At 33.3% G+C, this 24,690-nt stretch overlaps 1 protein-coding gene across 1 annotated transcript in view; it reads left to right on the plus strand.

The window, feature by feature from the left end:
• The window catches only part of FMN1 (formin 1), a 118,537-nt gene that overhangs the window by 76,239 nt on the left and 17,608 nt on the right, over window positions 1–24,690 (plus strand). Inside the window, exon 13 of the mRNA XM_085225053.1 lies at window positions 7,271–7,363. Within this exon, the coding sequence (XP_085081179.1) occupies window positions 7,271–7,363 (93 nt within the window). The remainder of the gene's footprint in view (window positions 1–7,270; window positions 7,364–24,690) is intronic.

Raw genomic sequence — 24,690 nt, forward strand, 5'->3', positions numbered from 1 at the left:
ATACATCAACTGGAATTTTTCCAATGTGGATCATTTCTAAAAATTCCATTAGAGTTTTTAGTTTGTGATAACACAGAATAGTATGGAAGGTTTAATAAGATTTGAAAATGCGGTAGAGGAGCAAGATGATGTTTCAGGAGACTTCATTGCATGGAAGCAGATGTCTGCGTGTGTGCACAAGAGTCAGGTAGAGTTTTCTGTTATTTAAACAATGTTAATTTTTTCCTTTATTTTTTCCCCTCGCTAAAGAATACTTGGAAATTTATCGTTAAAAATCATTCAACAAATGCTAAGATTCTAAAAAAAAATTGGAAATATGAAAAATAAGTTCTTCTTTTCCAGATACCTTTTTTGTGTATGTGGGTGTTAAGCATTGGTTGTGTAGCAAAGCTGTCTACATCTGGAAGCAGGTAGTATACATCTGGAATTAGGAATGCCGTCCCTAAAAATGATGCAGTCTGGAGAGCTGGGATGAACATATTAATGGCTCTTATCAGCTTTTCCTCTCTAGGAGAGTATGCAGTAAAAGAGAAGGCAGAGATGCTACGTTTGAGCCAGTGGGTTATGCATTTACTGCCAGAGATCAAAAATTGAAAGTACATTAACTCAGGCAGTGGGGTGCAAATTAGTAATAGTGACAATAATTAGCACATACAGAAGTGTGTGGGTTTACATGATTTTAAAACCAAGCAGCATGCTGAACCAAAGAATTAGTTAGATGGAACTTTATGATCTGTCTTGCACAGAAAATCAGTAGTACAGAGAGAAGAGAACACTTTTGCTTCTGTAACTTCAACTTACGAACATACTGTTTCAGTTGTTACCTGACAGTTCCCTTCTGTCTGTCCAACACTCCCAGTAATACTGTGTTTGTAATTTGAAAGATCTCTCTTTTTTTTTTTCTTCTTTCTCACACCAGAATAAGCTTAGCTCATCTGATTAAAAATATCATTAGTTCTTAAAAAAGTGTCTTGCTTTAAGTTAGCCAGACAAGACACTTCAATTTCAAATACTCATTTTCTGCACTGTTCAGACAGAAGTGAGATGTCCCAATTTCTCAATGGGTTCTGCTAGTAAGCATTTCTCCACTCCTGATAAATCTTAATGATGTGCGGAGATCTATACATTTGGATCTCAATACTAAACTAAAAATTTTGCTAATAGTGTGCACAGCAATCACTTAAGGTATATTACAAAGACTGGAAAATTATGGGAGATTAGTCATTATAGTCATATATATATGAATTTGAATTCCATCAGCTGTAGTATGCTTTTCTGCTGAAGGGTGCACTAAATGTAAACTACCATTTCAGAGAGAATACATTAAGCAGAGTATTAAATGTGTTGCTATGGTGTGAAAAATATTTAGTTTTACTAGCAATCTTTGTTCATTTTGTTAAATGCATTTTTAGGAAACAATCTTAACAGAAAGGATTTAAAATGATTTATGTAAAAAGTTAATATGCTTTGTCAAAACGTGGAGCAAAAAAAATATTCCTTTAGGTTTGTTACAATTTATATAAACCTGACAAATTTCTCCGCTTACTTTTCATATAGTGTAAAAGTTTGAAACTGTTTTAAACAAAAAGATCAAAAAACTTAATTATGAGAACCAATGCTAGAATACCTGACAAAACTTCTGAGAGAACTTTCAAGATTTCTGAATCCAGGGCTCTATTAAATCTCCATTAGAACAGGAGAACATTACAGGGTGTTCTGCACGTCACTATTTCAGTTATTTCATTTTCCTCTCCTCAGAATTTACCACTTAAAACCGCTTCTGTCTCATTTAGACATGAGAGTTTCTGCCTTGAGTACCTCCACAGATATTTGTGCATCACAAGAAGGAAGTGTATTTCAAGCAGACAAGAATCAGGCTGTTTCAAGTTTTTCTTACTGGCTTCTATCTTGTGAAATAACTTTTTAAGAAAACTGAATTATTATTAATGAGTGGAAAAGACAGTTGTTCATAGAAACACATTTCTGGTAAATTAACTGAATAAAACTTTGCACAGAACTGTTTTCTGTGTGCTAATACTTTTTTGCATTAAATTGTTGACCTTTATTTCAGACAATAAGAACCAAGCTTGAGAGTACAGAGTACTGCCACAACTTCTTCTTCTTAGTAGTTTCCAAGTAAGACAAATCTAACAAGATAAATCATGAGGAAGTTGAATAAATTTACTCCTTGTACTGAACTTTGCTAGATTCTTATTTGGGTGTGTAGGCCCAAATAGCGTGACAGGTTTCTGTCAATGGATGTCTCTCCATGATCCAATGTCAAGGATCCTCTCATACAGAAATTTGATTTTCTTTGGTGCAACATTGGAATCATTTGAGGTACAGTTTCAAATCTCCTTTGAAACAGAAAAGGTAAGAGTTCTAAAAAGAATTAGCAAATAGCAACCATCTTGTCAAAGATAAGACTGCGTTAAGAAAAGAAAATAAAAGACTGAGGCTGGTAGTATAAGCTGCCAGGCTCAGAATGGACAGAGGAGTGGGCGTTGTTAGTGGCTTTCACAACGGCATAAGTCATGGGGGACAGTGTCAGTGACAGGTTTATAGGAACGCATGGTGTTGATACTTGGTTCTCTGTCACGATGATTCCTGTAAATGCTACTGATGGGTTCTGGTGAGTAAATAGTTAGTAATTTACTGTTATCAACATTAAACTATTTCTGGTTTTGCGTTTATTTAAAAATGATACTTAAAAAATTCCAAATCCAGTCTGATTGACACTGAAATGCTCTTTACATAAAAGTTTGTTTATGGGCAGTGATTCTTTTGACAGATTTACAAGTGCCTGTGGAGTTTTAAAAGACTATTGCCCAATAGGCATTAAGTTAGAGACATTCTATTGTGTAAATATTTTCACTTATATTGGGGATTTTTAAAGAACTTTTAGAGCCAAATACTGCATTAAATCTGAAGACAGTGGCAAACTGATAACCAGCAGTTTCCAGCTTTGTTCTAATGTTTTGCTAATGGTTTCCATTTCTATGTCCAAGATTTGCAGTGGGTGAAGCATGATGTACATCCAGCAGTTCATAAGGGCTTTCAAATACTATTACACACTTCTTCTTCTTCTTCTTTTTTTTTTTTTTTTTTTTTTTTGGCAATAGCTCATTTAAAAATAAACAATTTTCATAGTAGTATATTGCATTTTGTTTGGCTAACATATAATACATGTAAAGAAAAGGAATCAAAAGTTGATTACAGTAATAGTGAATTTGCATATGTTTGGACCCATTCATGCTGAAAAGGGATGCTTGTTGTTTCCTCAAATGATTACTTTGGAATGAGTTGATGAGTGAGGAAGTGTACATGAGGTACCAGACTCTTCAGAATTCTATCAGATTCCTCAGAAATTCAGAAATTTTTTTCTTTCTTAGAAGGAAACTTCCTAGAATGTACGTATATTTCAAAGAAAGAATATTCAGTAGAATCCTTACTTCGGAATAATTCTAATTAAAAAACGCTGAATTTTTTTTTTTTTTAAAGGAAGATATTTCCATTGCAGACCATATAAGAATACCTGAAGAAATCGTGTGAATGTCACACATTATAGCATTTTTAGCAAAGAAAATCAGAGCAACTAGTGGAACTTTTCAATTTTCATTTATTTGTATAATGTTTAGCCAGAGTTAGTAGGTTTTATAAATATACATATTAATATATTTTAAATAAATGTTTGATTAAATATTAAGAAAGTATTATCAAACTTAGTTTTATTAAGTTTGGTGAAAATTAGCTACCAGAAAACTTTATTTTATGTTGTAGTACTGAGATAGGTCACAGAGTAATGTGATAGCCTTTCACAAATATTGCAAATTGAGGTTGACAAAGACCACCTGACTTTTATGTGTAGAATCCAGCTGCCATTTTAATGAAAGCACTTGATTTAGCCCTGCAATTCAAATAATCTTCCTTTTCTGAATGTCTTTACTTGTATCTAACTTGTGATTTCTTTGAACACACTTTCATCACTGTTTTCTATAGGCAAGCTTGATGAAGTTCCTAGGTTCGTGAGCCTGAAAGATGCATCTATCTGGTGGTCATAGCCATTGCTTTGTTATATTGGAGAAGGAATCATTATTCTCCATCTTGTTCTTCATTACTGAGAGGGAGACTGAAAGAATAATGAATACATTTCAGCAGGGCTACAGCATTTTTGAGACAGCAGTTCAAGCTGAAGTTCATAATGTCTTCAGCCACTGAGTCCATATCTATGTTAGCAACTAAATAAATTGAAGATATATTCAAATATTTCAATGCAGTTGAGTTTAAACAGAATTAGATAACTTTCTGCTGCCTAAAAAAATACATTTCTTTTCTTTGTAGACCAGAAGTGTAGGTCATTCACTGGAGTCTAACCTAAACTCAGAGTCAATTAAAAGTGAATTAATCAGTACAGGACAAAGACATTACTCTTGCGATTAGCAGTTTTTCACCCAATCACTGTTATCCTTGATTCCCGTTGCTCAAATCTAAAACTTTATGGCCCTTCAGTTCATTTTGACAGTTATCTCAAAAACCTCAGTGATTAGACCTTTGCTCCAGATAGTTTAATCTAGGTAAATATATTCATCAGAGTTGCCTAATGGTATCATTTTAGGCTTTCCAATAGTGTAATTTCTTAGTCTCCTAGCATTTACTTGACTTCTTTCGTCTCTTACAATTTTATTGCTTCAAGATTACATAAGCAGTGCTGACTGGCATTTCATCTAATTTCATGTGATTTCAAACTTAGAGTTTTAAATCAGCACCTGTGGTTGACTTATTCTACGCTGTGTCTCATTTGCTCTTCTCTGATGTGCCTGTCTTTTTACTCATCCTCTCCCCTTACTCCAAATATTGTTATGGTTTTTAAGATTCTACTAAAGAAATCACCACTCTCATCTACTTTCCCTTATTTTTCTGTGGTTTTTGTCATCTGATTGTGTTAAATGTTAGTCTTTCCTATTCAAAAATATTTTTCTTGAAGGGGTTTTTCATATTCTTTCTTTCTAATTTAGAAGTAATTTGTCCTAGGCTTGGTCATTTAAATATGTGCATAGGACGTATCTGAGTAACCTTTGTAATAATCTTGTGTTATTAATGCTTATTGGATGCTTTCAATACTCAACACAATGTAGTAGTAGCACTGCTTATTGGTTAAAAAAAAAAAAAAAGCACTTTTTGACTCTAGTTGCACGTATTTTCATATATATATATATTCATATCTGTATCTATTTGTACAAATTTATTTGATTGCTATAACATAATAAATGACTTGCAGTGATTTCAACCTAAGGTGATTGTATTAATCATGTGCATTTTATAAGCACTATATATCAAATGTCTCAACATAATGTGTACTATCAGCCTTTTGACATTTTATATTGCTTTAAAATTTAAAATTTATATTGCTTTTAAAATTCTAAATATTACCTTATATAAGATTTTCCTTTTTTTAAACGTAGAGAGAATTAGGTACAAACTTGTAGCTGCTACTTTGTGTAAAATTTCTGTTGGAAAATTAACAGTAACATCTTGGGTATTTTGCTAGATTTTTTTTCTTCACAATGTGATGTCCATGTTCTTCCTAAGTATTACAGTTTCCTTGAACAGATGTAGAAAACTCATATAATTCCACAAATTAAAATGTTACATAAATTTCATTCAGAGTATGATATGAAGTTCAAACTTTTAATTGTAAGAGGCATGTACTTTCTGGAAATAGTCTTAAAAGTCTTACAGACTTTGATTTCTGATTGCCTAATTTCATCTAATTTTCATCTTAGAATGATAGAATGCTTAGGTTGGAAGGAACCTTAAAGTTCATCTAGTTCCAACACCCTGCTATTGGCAGGGTTGCCACCCACTTGATAGGGCTGCCCAATTTCAGTTATTAAAGACGCATGACAGAGCAGCTAATAAAAGATTTTCTTTCCCAGATCTGCTAAGTTTGAATTGATGCTTTTATTATTTCTGACTGCTCTCTGGCAGACAAACAAATCTCTATTAGCTTCAGTTTCAACAGTTTCAAAGTTCTGCCTTATGCTCCAGGTTGCAAGACTAGAGATTAAAGATGTAGTTAGACTGTAGCCTAGAATGTTTTACATCAGCTTGGAGCTCCTCAGTAATTTCATAGTCTATCTATATGAGTTGTGGAAGGATGTTAGAGTAAAATACGTACTTAAGTGAGATATCAGCATTTGTTTATAATAAAAACTTCCACGGTTTATTTCTATCATTTATTAAATTCTCAATTAATTGGAAAGCTGTTATTGCTGAGCAAGTTCTGGTGGCCCAGTGTTATAGGCAATGCAAATAGTTGAAGAATATAATGTATACGTCTGTTTTCAATTTCCATTGATATTTTTTCATTGCACTGAAAACTTGAAATAACGTAATGTTAATTTAAAATTCACAGTTGCTTTTCTCACCATTTTGTATTAATTTTTGCTGGAATAAGTTGAATTATATAATGGTGGCAGCAATATGGTGTGAAAATGTTTAATGCAGCCAAACATTAACTACTAGATTTGACTCCAAAATAAATTTCCATCTAAATTTAGCTGCTAAGGAATGAAGAGTTGTGGAAAAGAAATCCTAGACTAGTTCATAAACTTGGTTGCTAAATGAAATATAATTGCATTTTTATTTTCAACAGTCTCATTTCAACTCTAACGTGGAACACTTGAATCTTCAAAGTTTAACAGGAGTTTTAGGGAAGGGAGTTTTTTAAAAATTGGCATGTCATCTGGTCTTAAAATAACAGATTAAGTAGTAAACAAATTACAGTTACATGTAAGTTAAGTTTCTTACAGAGTTGTATTTCACATCATGGCCTGTAATTTCAATGCCTAAATAAGGTTAAATTCCTGCATTTCTGTTGGAAGAAATGCTTGAGTATAGAATGACTGGCACTGATTGACTAAAATCAATTCAGATATAAGGCAACATCCATTCACATCAGAACAAATTTTGAAGCTTTAAATACCATCTAGAATTAATGTGTGTTGTGGGCTGTTATAGCAGTAGGCCTCAGCTCAGAGCTGGAGGATTACAACAAACAAGACATTACTAAAGTTCCACTCTTTAAATACATGCAACATTTTCTAATTGGTATACTGGTCCAGTGTAAATGGTGGTTATAATGTAATGGCTGGATTCAATAGTGCATATTTATTTCCGCTACCTCTAAAGTATGCCTAGGTGACTAATTTAGATGAAGCTTTTAAAATATTGATATCTACTACAAAAGGCTCGCAACTTGTTTTTATAGCCTCTGAAAAGCAGATGAAGTTAGTTTGCAGAGAATCTTCAGAAGAGCATCTCCAGCCCTTCAAGGAGAAATTAGAAGAATTCTTCCAGAAAGGTAAACACATTTCAAAAATACATATATATTGGTCAATAGTGTAATGTTTTATAAAGTGTTCTATACGTAATATAAGCTGCATTAAGTATCTATTGTCTCTACAAATTCCTACTACCTGTTGTGGATAATATTCCAAATCTGCCTAATATATGTTCAGAGTAATGGATACACCATTTATCAACGGTAATTATTTCCTTGATCTCACACATTTCTTATTATTTTCTGTTTTATATTTTATCATTATATTTAGGTAATTATATTCATCGTAGACTTATCAGATTTATCAGATAGAATTTATATCTTCAAGTCTATAAAAGACTAGAATAGAAAATATCCTTCTACATATATACCTGAGGTAATGTGACTTTGTATCAATGGTATAGCCATTAATTGACTAATTAGATTTAAAGATTTTGCCGAAGGCAAAGGAAGTGATTTACAAGGGCAGAGTCTAGTGATAAGAGGGATGAGATCTGAGGGTGCCATTTGATGATCAGTACAAGACAATGTAAATGTATGTTGCTGCTGTTGAAAAGGGCAGTCTTACTCTCTTCTGTTTTCCTACAGTGCTGCACGGATCAGCACTGTAGCATCTCTGGAGCAGTTCAAAGGTACAGATAAGGAAACAAAGATTTTTCTTTTCCAATATGTAGGAGTTGTTGAGGTAACGGAGTGATTCAGTATTTCTGGTAATTATATTAAAAATTCTTAAGAAATAAATTTTACCAGAGGGCTAATATTTTCCCCAAGAAGTGTGATCAACTTAAAATTTGCCTTTTGAGAAATCAAGAAAACTATCTGATTCTACTAATCTAGGCAGAATACTATTAGTGATCATTCAAATTGTTGTAATTATTTCTGACTTAGCTTATTCCATCTTACAAAGATCCTTCCAGTGCCTTTTTAATAATGTCATTTTATGAGCTTGTCTTATATTATTTACTAAGTGAAAACAGGATGCTTTAAGAGTAACAATCCTTTTTAAATTGTTTTGTTGTTTTTTGGATATGTTTATTTGATATTTTATTTTTGAGTTTATTAGACAGTGCAAAGATACAAATTTTTTGCCACAAAACTTGTAAAACAAGAAAATTATGGTGAAAATCTTGCATTAAAGCAGGACAGTTATCTTTGCCACTTGTTTACTGGAAATTTTTGCATAGAGCTTACCAGTAATATCAATATTGAGATAATATTCAAGATATATCTGCAGTACCTTTATGAACTCCAGTATGCTTCTCTATCTTGCATGTCAGAGCACTGTAGCTCAAACTGGTGAGCTGTAACACTATTTGGGTTACAAATCCAAAACACAACACCATACGAGCTGCTATGAAGACAATTAACTTCATTCCAGCCAGTAATGATACAAGAAAATGTCAACAAAAAGAAAAAAAAAAGAATCTCAAAAATTTCAAGAGTCCAGCCTTAAGCATGGGGAACACATTGTGTTGTCTTCTCATGCTTTCCTTTGATATCTTTGTTATACTTGTTCTCATTCTGTACTCATTTTCATTAGAACATTCATGTACAAAGTCCTGGGAGCTTCAGACCCTATAGTTGTTCACCCTTTACCTCCTTCAGTCACTTATCTCCTTGATTTGAATCTTTTTAATGGGTGAGTCGTACTTTGTATGGCATTAGAAGGGAAATCCTATAAAATCGTGTGCTGAAGATACGTGACAACTGTCTTGATTTATAATAGAATAGGTATTGGACAAATTTCAAGAAGTTCAGTGGTTCAGTTCAGATAAGCATCTGGAAACTCAAATACTTCTCTAAAATTAGGAGTTAACTGATAATACTGAGCATCCGTTAAGCATCTGCTTTCAGTTTTGTTGTTTAAAAAAAAAATTGTGGATGACTTAAATGTATGAAAAAATAGTATGTTATCTTCCTGCCAGCTCACAGCAAGTATCCAAAACTCAGAAACTCAGGGCTGGAACTTATAGATATTAGTTTTTTTTCTCAAATCCTGATTTCCCATCATTTCTTCTCAGTGATAAATTGCAAGTACTGTTGGGTGGGGGGTGGGGGAAGGAAGATTGATTTGCTTAACCGGATCTGTTTATATTTCCTAATTGCAATTAATACCAATTAAATCTAGTACTTGCTGTGTTGTAATAAAAAGCGTGCAGTGTTATGGAGACTGACATTCTAAAATGCAAAAGGGGATAAACTGTACTTCTGCTGATGTCACTGCTGTTTTGTATAACTGACTTTAACATAGTCTAGTGCCTTCACCAAAGAATTAGCTGCCAGAACCTTTAGGTTCTATTCCCAGTTCAGCTACTTGACATGTTATGCTAGAAGAGTTGGTTAGTCTCTTTTTCAGAGAGTCTCACTTTCCTGGTACACTGTGTAAAATAATGATTGATGTTCTTTTTAGTAGTGAAAGATGATCTTTGTCAAGTGTTACATGATTCCCACATGAAAGGTGTAAACTGTGTTAGTTCTTCATTAGCTGTATTTGATATGTAAATGCTTTTTAAAAGGACTTATTCTGAAAACAAAAATAATCATTAATAGATTTAATGATATGGTGGAAAAAATAAAGATTAGTTTTAGTATAATTCATAGACATAAGAATTACCATAAGAGACTGTACACACGTTGTATTTCCAGTAAAGTTGCTGCATGTTGTTTTCAGAAATACATTTGTTACATTTTCCATGATTCACAAAAATATCTTCGAAATCATGACATTAACAGTTGGTTTGGTATACCCCTTAATTTATGAAACTATTGGCTCAGCTTAGGAAAAAAACTTTTCTTTGAATTATCAAATTGTCAATAAAAACATCAGAATTGTTAAATATATGTGAGAAAAATGCAAAATACTCTGTTCTGAAAAGGAGAAAAGTAAGAGCCACGAAGCTCGCTAGAGAGGGTGCTGGCCATCAGCCATTGTTGTTAGTTTTTCATGACACTTTTTATTCTCTTTCTGTCTTCTCTCAAGTATAATATGAACCAGAAAGTAGATAGCATACAAGAGTAGTCAACTAGCCCTAATAAAATTTACTTTTCACTTCCCCCCTTGACTATCTCATATTATTTGTCCATTGTCATAAATGTGGAAGTTTGTAACTCACATTCATCCAGGATCTTGCAAAATCTGGTCCCAAATTCCCCTTCATTGGTTCCAGCCTAGAAAGTATGTAAAAACTCTAATCTGGGCTGCATTTCCTCCCTTGAATACTGGAACGTGTGAATCAAAAAGTCTTTAGGCTTTGTAGCAGTTAGCCTAGGAAGTTCATAGCTGTCTCTTTTCATTTCTACAAGAATAAAGCATCTTGCTGATGGAAACTGTGCTATTAAAGGAATTCATTCCGTTTACGACAGAGTCTGGGAAACAAGTAGTCTGATGTCAGAACAGAACAGTTTTTGAAAATCATTAATAGTGGGAAGGAATGCAATTTGGAAAAGCCACATGATACACTCAAGTGCCCAAGGTAACAAACAAGATGGAAAGAAAGGGATTTCTCAATTACAGTAGATCTGCTGAGATCAATCTCATAATGGAAGGAATTGTCCTGCATATGGAATTCTAGCTTTGCATTTGGATTACAACACTGGTTGTTTCGCTACCATTACTGTTTGTCTTACACTATATAAGAGATGACTGTTGCTCAGTCATGGCACTGTACAGTAAAAAATAGAGTCACAAAACCAAGTGAGTCAGTGTACTATTATGTCAGAAGGTAGTATATTTTTCAGACAAGGTTAGCAAGCACATGGAAAATGTCAGTAAATCTGATTTTTACTGCTAAGTGATTTCTTAATAATTTTAGCCAGGCTGCAGTAGCTACCTGGGCATGCTTCCAAACTGTTGTGCTTTCTAATGTACTTCTAGAGCAGAGCAGGAGCTTTGATCCACATCTATTCATTTGCCTGTTTGAATGCACTGTAGAGGATTGTTGAGGTAGTCCAGTGGGAAAGAAAATAAGAAATTCTTTTAAGGCTAGCCCATTTCATTTGTATGTTAACTATTTTCTGTTTTCTATTATTCTTGTGGGAGTATAACTGAGAAATTAAGAAACATCGTGAAAAAATTGTATTCAAGTGCACTGGCCAGAAGCTCTCCTTGATTTCCCTGACATGAGAATGGGAAAGATAAATGGGGACTTGTCTGAATCTTTAAGAGGCCAGGCTCACTAAGCAGGCAGACAGATACCTCCTGACCTTTTCAAATATATGAAGCATTTTCATGTATATTGTTTGATCCAGGTCACTGCAACTGTATAAAGAATTGTTACTTCCTTTCTGGTATCTCCAAGTTTCATGTCAGTTCCACTTTAATAACTTTACTTCCAGAAACGTAGTTTCTTCTAATTAAATTTAAATAACAAATGTTTGTTGTGATTCTATATTTTCTTACTCATTTGTAAGAGGATGAAATACTGAATGTTTGAAATCACTGGTCTTTAGATCGTAGAGTTCAAAGCTAAACCTTCTCAATGTGTATTTGACTTCTTCTAATGGAATCTTTTCTAAGGTTCTAAGGTAGTTTCCAGGAAGATTTTTTTTATTCTTCTTCATTCTTAATATCCTTAATCAGATAATTTTGTTATCATTTTACTCATTATCAGCTTACATTTATTTTCACTCAGTTTTACTGCTTTTAATTTGCTTCTTCAGAATACCTAATGTATAATCTCATAATAGCATTCAGATAAGGAAGTTGCCCCATGCCTTTTCTTTAACTCTGTTCCTGTAAAGCATTTCAGCTGGCTAACTGTCAATTTCTTGTTATTTTCTGCTTGTTCCTGGATTTAAAATATTTTCCTCAATGTGGTTCTGATGCTGTATATTTCCATATGAAGTACTTTATTCTCTTTATCTAGTAGTATCCATAGTATCAACCCAGGCGTCCTTGTTTTTTTAGTTTATAGACCCTGAATAGTAAGAATCTGGTAGTATAATTTCTTCTATTAAAGCAAAAAATAATAATAAAAAAAACACTCAAAACAGCTTTTCAGTCAAAGCTGTGTATGTAGTAGGATGCTGACATATTTCAGCAGTGAATCAGAAGTCAAGAATACTCCAAGACACCATAATCAGTACAATTTTCACAATTCATTATATTTCATATTTCTCACTTGCTGTTAGCAGGACATACCTTTATAAATTTTAATTCGGTTAAAAATTAGGAAGAAATTTACATTGCCGCTTATTGCTTTTAATAATCTGACAACATTATATTTTAAAATGAAGAAAATATGTTTCAAGTCCTTATTCTTAGAAGTTCATTAGAGGTCACCTGTAATGACTTCTCAAAATATCAGAATCCTCTGAAAAAATGTTTTAAATTGTTGCTTCTCTACAACAAAAGTATAGCCTTTCTCTTCAAGAAGTATATCCATAGAAACAATATTATTTCAAAATCTTAAAAAAATATATTCTAAAACAGGTAATGAAACTGCCACATACTTGTTTTGCACTGTTATATTCCTCTACCTTAATCTACTTAATCTAATCGTAGTGTTATGGCATATGCTTTCCATCTTCTTCATAAAGCTATTGAATCTTTTAGTACTGAGTCAAACAAGAATATCAAGAATTGTTTTTAAGGAGCATTGGCTTTCAGTAACAATTGCCTTTTAACATCTGGTATATAAAGAACAGCAGAAGAGCGATAGAACTTACAAGCATCTTACTGTTGCCCTAGTCTTCTGTTACCTCCACTTATAAGGCTACATTTGTCAACTAAAAAGCATATCTTTGTTAAAAAGACAGTTCTACAAGGCATCTGACTGTCTTGCAGAATCTGTGACTGTTCAGTCTGCATATCAAATATTGGATCTTCCTTTTGTGAATAAACTGTATGTATACAAAGACTTTTAACTTCAAAGCTGTATTTTCTATTCGACTCATCATGACTCTTTTTTCCCCTTCATTTGTTTTCACTGAGATGTTTTATTATCTCTGCCTCACATATGCAGTTCTCACATTAAACAGTGTGGGAGGATATTTATGTCCAGTGTCAAACATGAAAAATATGTCATACTTCCTTGCAGTGATGATGTTTGCTTATAACTTTTTATCCTTCCCAGCAATGACATTACAGACCATGCAAAGTTTGTGTTAAGATGTGGAACGTTGTTTTATATGCCAGCAGCAGAATTACTTTAATCTTTCAAACTGTTTGTGACAGTCATAACTGTTTTCATCACTCAAACATTGTTGTATTTAAATACATGGAAGAGTGATTTACATAAATTGGCATGAGTCTGCAAAGCAGATCCTTATTGCTGTGGTACTCTGAGATTTTAGAGTTGGACAATAGCCTCAGTCCATAAGAGACCAAATAAGGTGTCCCAGAATGTGATTGCATCCATATGCCTCTAAAGAATGCAGTATTGACAGTGAGCCGATTCAAAGAAGATTTTGCTCTGAAATGAACAATTCCTCCTACAATACTGAAAGAATTACCATCATTAAAGTTCGGAAAATTGATGTTAATTAAAAATATGGTTTCTCAGGAAACTTTCAATTGAGTACTTTTGAGACAGTTATATATAGATTGCTATAATCAGTTCCACTGTAATCACGACTTACTATAAAATTGGAAGGCTAAACGACATTGAAATATGTAACATATAATTTAGAAGTGCTTATAATTAGAAGTATGATATCATCCTCTCCTAGAAAACAAGGAAAGAATCTCTCAGAGAAAATGGTTCCTTCCAGATTATTTTCATTTTGATTGGCTTTGTTGCTCTGAATCATCGTGGCTGCCACAGTGATTGGCATTTCAACATAAAGGAGGATTTTTTATTAATCATAATTGGGTGGCATAGTTAATGTTACTATTAATACCTTTGATCTAATACCAAAAACTGTGATGCATATGCTTGCTCTAAAATGTGTATTTACATTACTGATACCTTTAGTTTAATCATTACCAACTTGTCTGGAATTTAACATTTTAAGTTTTCATCAAAACCCTTATTTTCTATTCAATTAGCATGGATTTTTTCCAGCACTCATATCATAGTGATATAGGTAAACCACATCTCAGGTCATTTGTGTTGGTTTTCCATACACTTTTCCTCTACTCCAACTACTTTCTTCTTTAGTGTCTTCTAATGAATTTCCTGTATGATTTCATATCTTCATGTGTCTGAACTACAGTGCTACTCATGTATGTAGTTCATCTGAATTTGCTTTGCTATTTACATTCTTGTCTTATCCTATTTGTGCTGGTGTTGAAAGTCAGTGAACTAATAAAATCTAAATTCCTGAGAAAGCTTTTCTTGGTGGCAAATACAGATGCGTATTAATTATTTTAGCTTATATATCCTTTGTAAACAGCTTGCTCATAGACAGAAAAAGTTAGATGAGGAAAAGAGCAGAGTCAAGAAATTGAAAGGATAGAGGAAATTAAGGCATTAACTTAAATAAGGAAAACCCAAAAGCTTACTACCAAAACACATTAATACCTACCACCACTGTGGTCACCCTCAACTTATGTTTGCCCTATATCCTCTCTAATTTTACACCATATCCTTTGGATTAACCTTGGAAATACTCTTTGCTGCTACCATAATACAACTTTATTATGACAATACCATGCTTAATCTGATTTTATGCATTTATGTGGAATTTTTCCTTAAACTTTTAAAGTTTTAGTATGTTGATTGTTTCTCTACATCATTTTTCATACCTGTGTAAACATACAAATATCCTGCTTTTGCATAATTGATACAAATACTAGTTGCTGAAAGTTCTGGCGGGAAGTTGCATCTCTCAGGGTTAGAATACACTGTGGTGTAAACTGCATTTTTCTTTGTTAAGCAATAACAGGCAAAATCTGTAGGCCAGACATGAAATAGTTGTCAGAACGTGGCTTCTTTCTAGGTCAGAAAGACAAATTAATTTGACATCCAGACAATCTCAATATTTGTGGGGCAGTTCTCAGGAATCTGAAGCTAGATTCCTGACAAAGTACAATGTTGCTACTGAACTCAAAATTCAAGAATGATGGAGTAAAAACATGTGGATGATATGGATGCTACATTGCTTCAAGATTACTACTACTGTAGAGGACAGTCTTTTAATAAATGCTAGAAAAGTCTGAATTCAGAAGGTCACTTCAGCCTTTTCAGCAACTAATGCTATGATCTCTTTATGCCTGGATGCTTGGTGCCAGGGCAAGATGTTTAGAAGAATGTCATTACAATTTCACTGGCTTTGTCCTGAAAAGAGCACTCACAAGATTGCTTATTGAGCACATCAACTCAGTTGGAGAGATCAGCAAAGTTTTTTACTCTTAAAAGATGAACTGATTGAAACAGTACTGTTATCATGGCACATAAATCAATCCAAACCTTTTCTAGCATCAGGATTTTTCAGTAATTTAATTCTTGTTCCAAGAGAGCCATAAAATGCCTGAAAATAGATTAAAGCACTTTGCAGCTCCTGTACTGTACTGTATTTTGGGATATAACCATTTGCACAAAGCATGTCTATAAATCCATTCATCTTGATAGTGCCTTACCATCTGAAAACTTCCTCTATAAAGTGTTGACATTCTGGAACAGAAGGTGGTATCAGAGGGCATCCTGGGACAGGCACAGAGAGCTGGCTTCAAATAACATGGCATTGGCCAAGCTGAAAACTATGAGGGTTAAAGAATATTAGACCAAAAAGAAAAAATGTTCTAGCAAATGTGTTTGGGTTATTTGTAGTGTTGTTGGTACAGTTAATCAGTATTTGTCTATAATGTGCTTCCTTACTTGGATTTTTGAACTAAGGGCCTAACACAGCATTGACTTTTGAACTGAATAGGAATTAAATAAGGCATATTTGTGTATAAGAATACATATAATTTCTACACCAAGCATTTTTTCTTAATGTCTAGTTGGGCAGTTCCTGAGACAGAGAATCCCCAACCTTAACTGGGAGAGATGATTGTACTTTTCTATTAGAAATCATGACAAGGGTGACTTTCCTACATTTCAAATGACAGATATTTTTGATTTTGATGTAATTGCTATTATTTTGGTTTTGATGTGAATAAAGTAAATTTCCTTAAGATTTATTTAAATATTTCTAAATTTAAAAAAGATTTCCAAACATTTCATAATGTTTCTAAAAGTATTGTAAAATAGGTTGTTCCATTAAATATTTGATGTTATTCTTGTTATATCTCAGTCTTAAATTAAGCTATGACAAGAATTTTTCTCTTGCCTGCTGTTCTCATTTCATCATATAAGTATCTGAGTGCTTTTTAAGTATAAATAAAATGGCCCAACTAATTTGTGTTGAGCATGCTTTAATTTTCCCTTTTCCAAATAGTAGTCGTTTATTTAGAAATCTAGCAATTCTTTTTTAATATATATAATCTACGTGTTTATCATAAAGAAGGCATGCTCAGTAAAGTTTCTGCCTTGTGCTTGGAAACAGTTTGCTGTTTCTTCTAAGAACATCAATTAAAAGAATCTGACAAGACTTCTTAAAATTAATATTTTTAATATACTATTTACTAATGTATTTTATTTGAGGCAAGGAGTAGAAATATTACAGGTCCAAATTTGTCTCTTTACATTTGGCTTCAAACTGCAGACTTTTCAAACTAATAGCTAGCTAATTTTTCCCACATAAATACAAATTGTAGAGGAACTTGGGTTAAAAGCAAGAATTAAGTACAGTAGTAATATGAAATCGTTTGGTATATCCTTGTAATTTTGTAAATGAAATTATTCCTCGTTTTGTGGGGGAAATTATTGAACCTATATTGTGATTATTATATTTTTAACCATCTGTTTGTGTGCTTGTGTATGCATTTGTGTAGCATGCAAAAAGTCCAACTGAGTTAGTTTTCCTATTGTTGTGTTCTTTAAGTAGAAATTAAATAAGATTCAGATCCTTTGTGAAAAAACATTTCACAATTTTTTTAAACATTTTAAATTTAAACAGATTTAAACAGAATTTATTTTGTGCTTATGATGTTTGATTAAGTAGTCCTGCTTTATTTTTTATATTTCCCATAGCAAATCTTATGATTTCATGTTAAATACAAACCCTTATAAGCAGGAAAGTTGCTAGTTAAAAAGTCGGAGTATTATTGAAATAATTTATCTCTTGTATAACATATACTTTTTTTTTTATTTTTAATGTAACTGAATCCTACAATCCTGCAAAAGTTTTGTTTCAAATATGATGAAGACTAAAACACTGAACTTCAGATGCCAAGTTACCTCAGCTTTAGTGATCTTGATAGATAAGTGTGATGAGGTTTGCTGTTTAGCCACTATAGCTAATCTTTAATTTTGTAAGAAATTTTTAAAACAAGGAGTCTTCATTTGACACATTCCACTTCACTAAAATGCAGTTATAGATGAAAAGAAAAAGAAAAAAAGAAATTGATAGGCAAAATCTGCTTTAATATTTCACTTGTTTTTCAGTATGAATATTTGATGTAAATACTGCAATTTTCTTTGAGTTTCATTTTGATTTGATTTATCCCTAAATATAGGTAGCCCTGCAGTCGACAATCAATTTAGGTTCGAAATTTCCCCTCCCCCCCACCCTGTCTTTGTAGCTGAATAAAAAGAAGGTGACTGTCATACTTCTGTTAAGCAGTGCATTTTTAGAAGGTCAGAATGATTAAATTCGTTCTCAGTAATGTAGGTTTTTTCTGTTCATTCTTTTTTATTGACAGTCTTTGTTTCTTAAAGAGCCTTCATTGCTTTTTTATTTAAACAAAAACGTAGCAAAGAAACAGATGTGTCCCATATAAAATATGCCATAAATCTTGTTTCACAAATTCTTTTCTCTGAACTTTCTGACAGAAACTGTCAAATATCCACTTTAATTCAAGTATAAAATGTTCACTTTGTGTCATGGCGCCAACCACCATATGCTGGAATAAAGTCGGTAACTAGCAATAAAAAAAGGCAACATACGCACCTTTGAAACAGTACAAGCAATCAACAGTGAGAAAGGTCTATATAAATCTATGGAGAATTAATCTCAGCTTTGCCACTATCCTGCTGTGCATTTACAATGAGATTTTGCTCCCGACCACCAGAAGTGGCTTACTTTGCAGGAGGAGTGTATCCTAATGAGGCGAAAATGTATGGAAAACAAAGCAGCAGCTTCTAGGCCCCCACCCCCACCCTTTGGATGACCTAGAAGAGCATGTCCTAGTGTGTTCAAACGTGTGGGGCCACTACACATCACACGTTGCTGTACTTTAGCTGATCATGTGAAACCAATCTTAAGTGAGCTTAATCAGCAGAAATGATTTAGCCTCATAAATCATTGTTACCATTCCACAGGAGGAGGCAATGCTATGGCTTTTCTCTCCTAAAAGATTTCAGGCACAAATTTCCCAAGTTTCTCTGAAATCAGTTAAATTCTCTTCTTATAGTTATTTGTTGTTTACCAAACAGATTACCCATCGGCTCACCATCCAATTAACATATACTTTTATCCCTCACGTTTTTGACAAGATCTGCTTCCTAATGGCTTAAACAATTATTTTACCTGCATTTAAAAATGTTGTCCTTGGTATAAAAATGTGCTGATCCTGAAAGTTTTCACTTCTGCTACAACAGGAGACTGTAGCTGTAGAAAATATGAATGGTTTTCCCAAACAGAACAGATTGTTTGGTTTGAAAAAACAAATTCTCCAGTTCTGCAGACTGTTTAGATACACTTAGTCATCTCAAAGGTTAACCTGCAAAATTGCATTTGAAACTGAACTACAAATTTATAAGAATTGATTAAAATAGAAAAGAGAATTAGAATGCATTTCTATAGTGTTTAATTTCTAGTAGGCTTTAAATCTGTTTCCCACAAGAAGAACAAATTAATGGCTTAATTGCATCTTAATGGAATGCAGTTTCAAATAATTTAATTGGAATAAATTGAAAAATGTAATGTTAATTCTTGCTTTCTAACTAGTAACTGCAACATAAATTATTCCTAATTTTAATGAAATAATGACCTTCTGTACAAGCTAACTGAAAAAAATAGCTTTAACTTGCACAGAGTACAATAAAAGCAGTGGGGTAAGAGAAATATATTTTAAGAAATATAGGACTTTAAGAAAATACACATAAAATGTTTTTTCTGCAAGTTAGTTATGATGTTCTGGTAAAGAGACCTTCAACACTTTTTCTGGCAAATTTATAGACGGCATTATCACTTTTAAAAGAAAACATAATTTCTTAGGTTTTTTATTACCTATGATAATAAACACTTCCTTGAATGTGTTGCATGAGTGTGTTTTGCTGGTGTTGTATGCCTCAGTGCGTGCACAGATGTCTACAGTTTGCTATGATTTGGTAACATTAAAAATACTGACTGAATATTTTATAATGTTTAACAATTTCTGTGTACTCTGTTAATTAGTCCTTGCCCAGTACCCATGGTACAGGCTGGTAAATAATATTTCTGATTGCTTGTATGGCACCTTGTTTGTTAAGCAACTTTACAAGGCTGCACAGAGACTCTTTGTATGATAGAAACAGTCATACATTTTCATCACTGGATGTGGGTTTCTTAGCTAAAAACAATTTTTGTACCACTGTAAAGGAAAATAAACTTGTAAGGACTGATTCAGGGAAGCATGATTAAGACCTCACGGCAGCAAGTGTTCTGAAGATTGTTTTGAAAGGATTTAAGTTGTCTATACCAGTATTTAAACTGTACAAAAAATTTTAAAAGCCAAATCCTATGTTAAAAAATTGTCATTTTCTAATATAGAGAAGAGATAAAGGAAACAAGGCATATATGATCACACTGCCTGTTGTTTGTTCCCCTGCCAATAATTTTTAATAGGCTCAGCGATTTTTGTCCCAGTGTGACAGTTAGAGGTCTTAAGATACTAAACGTCTAAAATCTCAATAAAAATATATGGCTAAATAGAAAAGAATGACCCTTTTAGTCTTCCAGGGAGAGAGGCTGTATCATGAACTCAACCCTTAATTAAACATTAATGAATCCATTCAGGAACTATCTCTAAAATACAGATGGATAATAGGGCAGGTTTTGTTGGTTGCATTGCTCGCAGGCCTCCTTGCTTAATTGATACTTTAGAAGAAATGTCTGTTGTTGGGGAGAGAAGAGGGTGAAACTTTTTGTTTTGGAGGATTTTTTGCATTATAATTTACTGGAATAAAAAACTTTTTGAAAAACAATGGAATATTTACATGTATTTTCAGCTCTATTTTGAATTTCATGAGTTCAAAAAGCCACCAAATTAGAAGTTAATGACTACCTAAGGAAAGCCAATTAAATCATGCATACTAAAAAATTTACCTGCTAGTAATCTGTATGTGAAACAATCAAGTTTTTTATTGTTATAAGCCAAAAAAGCACCTGCATGAGAATGGTGGACTGCAACTTCTCATCACATTAAGTATGAATTTTTCAAATTTGAAATAAAGTGGAAAATATATTCACTCCTGTACTCTGTGCTTAATATGAAGGGAGTGCTTAAGTAAGAAGATTTCCTTTTTATGGAAATAACTCAAAAGTTTCTCAATATAATAATGTAGAAATAGAAATTTCAGTCTTTATGTATAGCTCTAGAAATACAGATTTTTCATGCGTCTTTTCCTAGAACAGAACAGGTGTTGCTCTATGATTTCTGACTTTGCATAGTTTGCTAAAATCCTAAGGTTACTGGGAGAGACTTTCAATGATTAGAATGAAAAAATACATGTCTGAAATTAAAAACATCATTTTTTTTCTGAGTACCTCACTTCTGAGAACTTTTATATCCTCTGTTGCTATCTTAATTATATGATATAAAAGTAAGTTCTAAAGCTGGATTCAGTCTTTATGAAATGTAAAACCAATAGCATGTGGTACTGAATTAGAAATTTACACATCTTTAACAATTCCAAAAATCCAATTTTATACTCAGTACTATACTTACTCTTATCAGTCTAGCCATGCTTTTAAAATGCAGTAGATATTATGGTTTTCCCTCAATTTTCTGATTTTAAATTCTCTTGCATTTATATGTATTTTCATGAATGCTTTTTGATTTGCACTTGGCATTTGTTGTTTCAAAAATTCTATTAATTTGATTTCCATTCCTTTAAAATTTACATTCCAAGAAACTGAATTCTGGCAGAGTTCTGTGATGAAAAGTATTTTCTCATGTTATATGCAACATAAAAATCTTTATAACTCGTTTGCAATTACATGCAATTATTGCATATTTATGCGGGGCCCTTTCTATTTCTAGCCAGTAAAATAACATTAATAATAAAAAAATTATACGCAGGTTAATGATATTTACTAACAGTTTGTCTTTGATGTTACCCTCATGCATGTGGTTCTGCTACCATCATCCAATCAATAAAATCTTTTACTGCACTGAAAACTACACATTCTTTGACATGATAAACCTAGTGACTGGATACCAAAACTATATTAAAAGAAAAATTATAAGTCTGACATTTATGCACAAAAATAATAAATCTATCCAATTCAGCTAAACCTTAGAATTCATCTGTAGTGATTTTTCTATATGGTTATGTGCTCTTTTACTGGATCTGGCTGGGATGGGACTTAATGTTCTTCATAGACACCCATATGGCACTGTGTGTAGAATTTGTTGCTAAAACAACATTGATAACAAACCAGTGTTTTGGTTATTGCTGTGCGGTACTTTCACACTATCAAAGCTTTGGATTTTTTCTCCGTTCTGTCCCCCTCACCAAGTAGGCCAGAGGTGGGCAGGAAGTTAGAAGTGGACAGAACCTGGACTGTTGGCCCAAACTGACCAACAAGATATTCCATGCACATAATGTCAGGCTCAGCACTCAAAATGGAATTGAAGGGAATTTGTAGTAGGTAGTCATTGCATCAAAACTGTGTGAGCTTCAGTCTGCTTGTGTAGCTTGCTTTTGTGTCTTTTGCATTGCTTGTGATTTTTTTCTTTGCTTTTGCCCTTTCCTATTAGATTCCTCATGCCACTGTTGGAAAATAATGAGTGAGTGGCTGTGTGGCACTTAGCTGCTGGCCAGGGTCAACCCATCTCGACTCTAAAATAACAGTCCTGAGGGGAGTCCTTCATTAGATTGTTCTTAAGCTCCCAGAACTGCCATACACCATCAAGTGCACCCCCTGTGAAGTTTTCTTTCTGCTTGTAGTCCAGTCATTGTTTTCATATTCCTATGAACAAGGAATAAACATGGCAAATGTCTTTACTTGATTCCCTCCTGTGAACACTGAATAGTTGGATAAAAGAATGTTTTTTAAAAGGTCTCCTTTTCCCTTGAGTTTACAAACAGTGGATGTCCTGAGTAAGGGATTTCTTAAAAATGAAGTCTATTTGGAAGTTTTCACTGGTAATAGTTCTACTGAAAGCAAAACCAAGGGAGGCTAAATTCACCCTGCTGTTGATCCTCCTGTTTTTTTATATTACTATAGTGTCTAGGATTTTAAGCATATCCAGAAATTTTTATGAAGACAAAACACGTATATTGTTTATAATGATTCTCTCTAGTCTGTTCTCCCATCTAGAAGGCCGCCTTTGACTTTTTTTTTCCACCCTGCACAGTGTCTGATTAAATACAGTTGATAAGTTTATTTTTTATGTGAATTGTACTTCAGCATGGAGATACACGTATTTAGCGTACTTTTAACTATGGAGCTTTCTGACTTCAGCTTTAGATGTTGTACTAGGGAGGATGGTTTACTGTGGAAATATTGGTGATAGGTGGACAGTTGGGCTAGATGATCTTGGAGGTTTTTTCCAACCTTGGTGATTCTGTGATTCTGATATCCAGATATAGCTGCAGTACATAATTTCTAAGAGATTTTGATCTGTTACAAATGGTGGTATGTCTTCAAAAACGTCAAGACAATAATGACCATAGTGGCTTATTCTCCTTACCTCAGTAATGCCACAGAATGTGGGATTTGGCACTTCAGAAAAAAAAAAAGAAAAAAAAGAAAAAAAAAGTATCTGAACCTCTCTAGGGATACATCTCAACCCTTCCTTTATCCTTGTTTAAAGAACTAACATGTTTCCATCTTCACAAATCATAGTAATTTGATGCTTTTAAAACATTAATACTTAGGAGATTTTATTCTTGACTAATGATAAAAGTGAGTTCTTGTTCTCCTAGAAAATGGCCTGTCTTTTTTCACTGTCTTAACAGCTTCTGTCCAGACTCTATAAGTTCAGAGAGGTATATCACTTGGGGTTCAGTTTGGTTTGGTTTTGCATGTTTGGGATTGTTTCCTTTTTTGATTTGGGTTTTTTTGTTTGTTTGTTTTCTGTGACTATGCCTTATCCCAGATTCTGTTTTAAAGTAACTATAGTTGGTTGGAAAACATGAGTCAGAAACGAATTAGTTTCTTCTTTGAGGCAAAAAAAAAAAAAAAAAAGAAAAGCCTTGTTTTAGGATGTTCTACCCTCCATCCCACACCCTCCCCCCCAAAAAAAACCCTATAATTAGCTAGTCTCTAAATGTCCATGAAGCATAAACTTTGTGAACCAGATGAATTCAGTCCTGAAATATAAATCAGAGTGATTGATTTCTGTACCCCAACTGCTAACTCTCCAAGCATTCTCATAATTTTGAAGATTTCTCTTTGCCCTGGAGTATTTATAGAAATGATTAAATGCTATACTGAGATCTTTCTGTTCTGAAAATAAGAAGATACTGGGGAAAAAAAAATAAAATCTGTAATAAGCACAACTAGATCAGTAGACTTGGGTGAATTATTCTACTTAGATGGATTTGTATACTTGACAAATCCAGATTTTTCCATGCAGGGTGGAGGGACTATCAGGGCAGATGTAACTGTTATCTGTGCACCCATTTTTCTTTCTTTTCAACTCTTCGAGCAAGTTGTCTCATCCTTCTTCTTTTGACTGTCGGTTATTTGCTTTCTCCAGCATGCAGTCTTTGACACTATCCAGTATTGACTTCCCTCTGTTCTTTTGGGAACTATTTCCTAGTACCTCATGAAGAGATCTTGGTCCTGTTGTAACTGGAGCTGCTATGGATATATTAGGTGAATAATATTTTCTGGTAATTTTTCAAAATAGCATTGCTTTTTCATCCTCAGCATGAGATACAGACAACAGGATGGGTAAGACCAGTGGCTGGTCTCCAGAGCCTATAGCTGCATTACAGAAAAAATATCCCTACAGCAGATTAGAACTGTATATTATTTAAATTAGTGTTTTCCTTTCAAACCCTTGCTTGTAAAAAGATACAGAAATTCTTCACTGACCCTGGCTTGAGTAGACATGGCTATAGTTAAAGGTATGAAAAACACTTTCATACATATAATAGCTACTTTCTTGCTTCCTCTTTTCCCTTGTATTTGTACACAAACACACT

The sequence above is a fragment of the Meleagris gallopavo genome, chromosome 5 (genome assembly GCF_905368555.1).
Source record: "Meleagris gallopavo chromosome 5, MGAL_WU_HG_1.1, whole genome shotgun sequence".
NCBI classification, from domain to species: domain Eukaryota; kingdom Metazoa; phylum Chordata; class Aves; order Galliformes; family Phasianidae; genus Meleagris; species Meleagris gallopavo.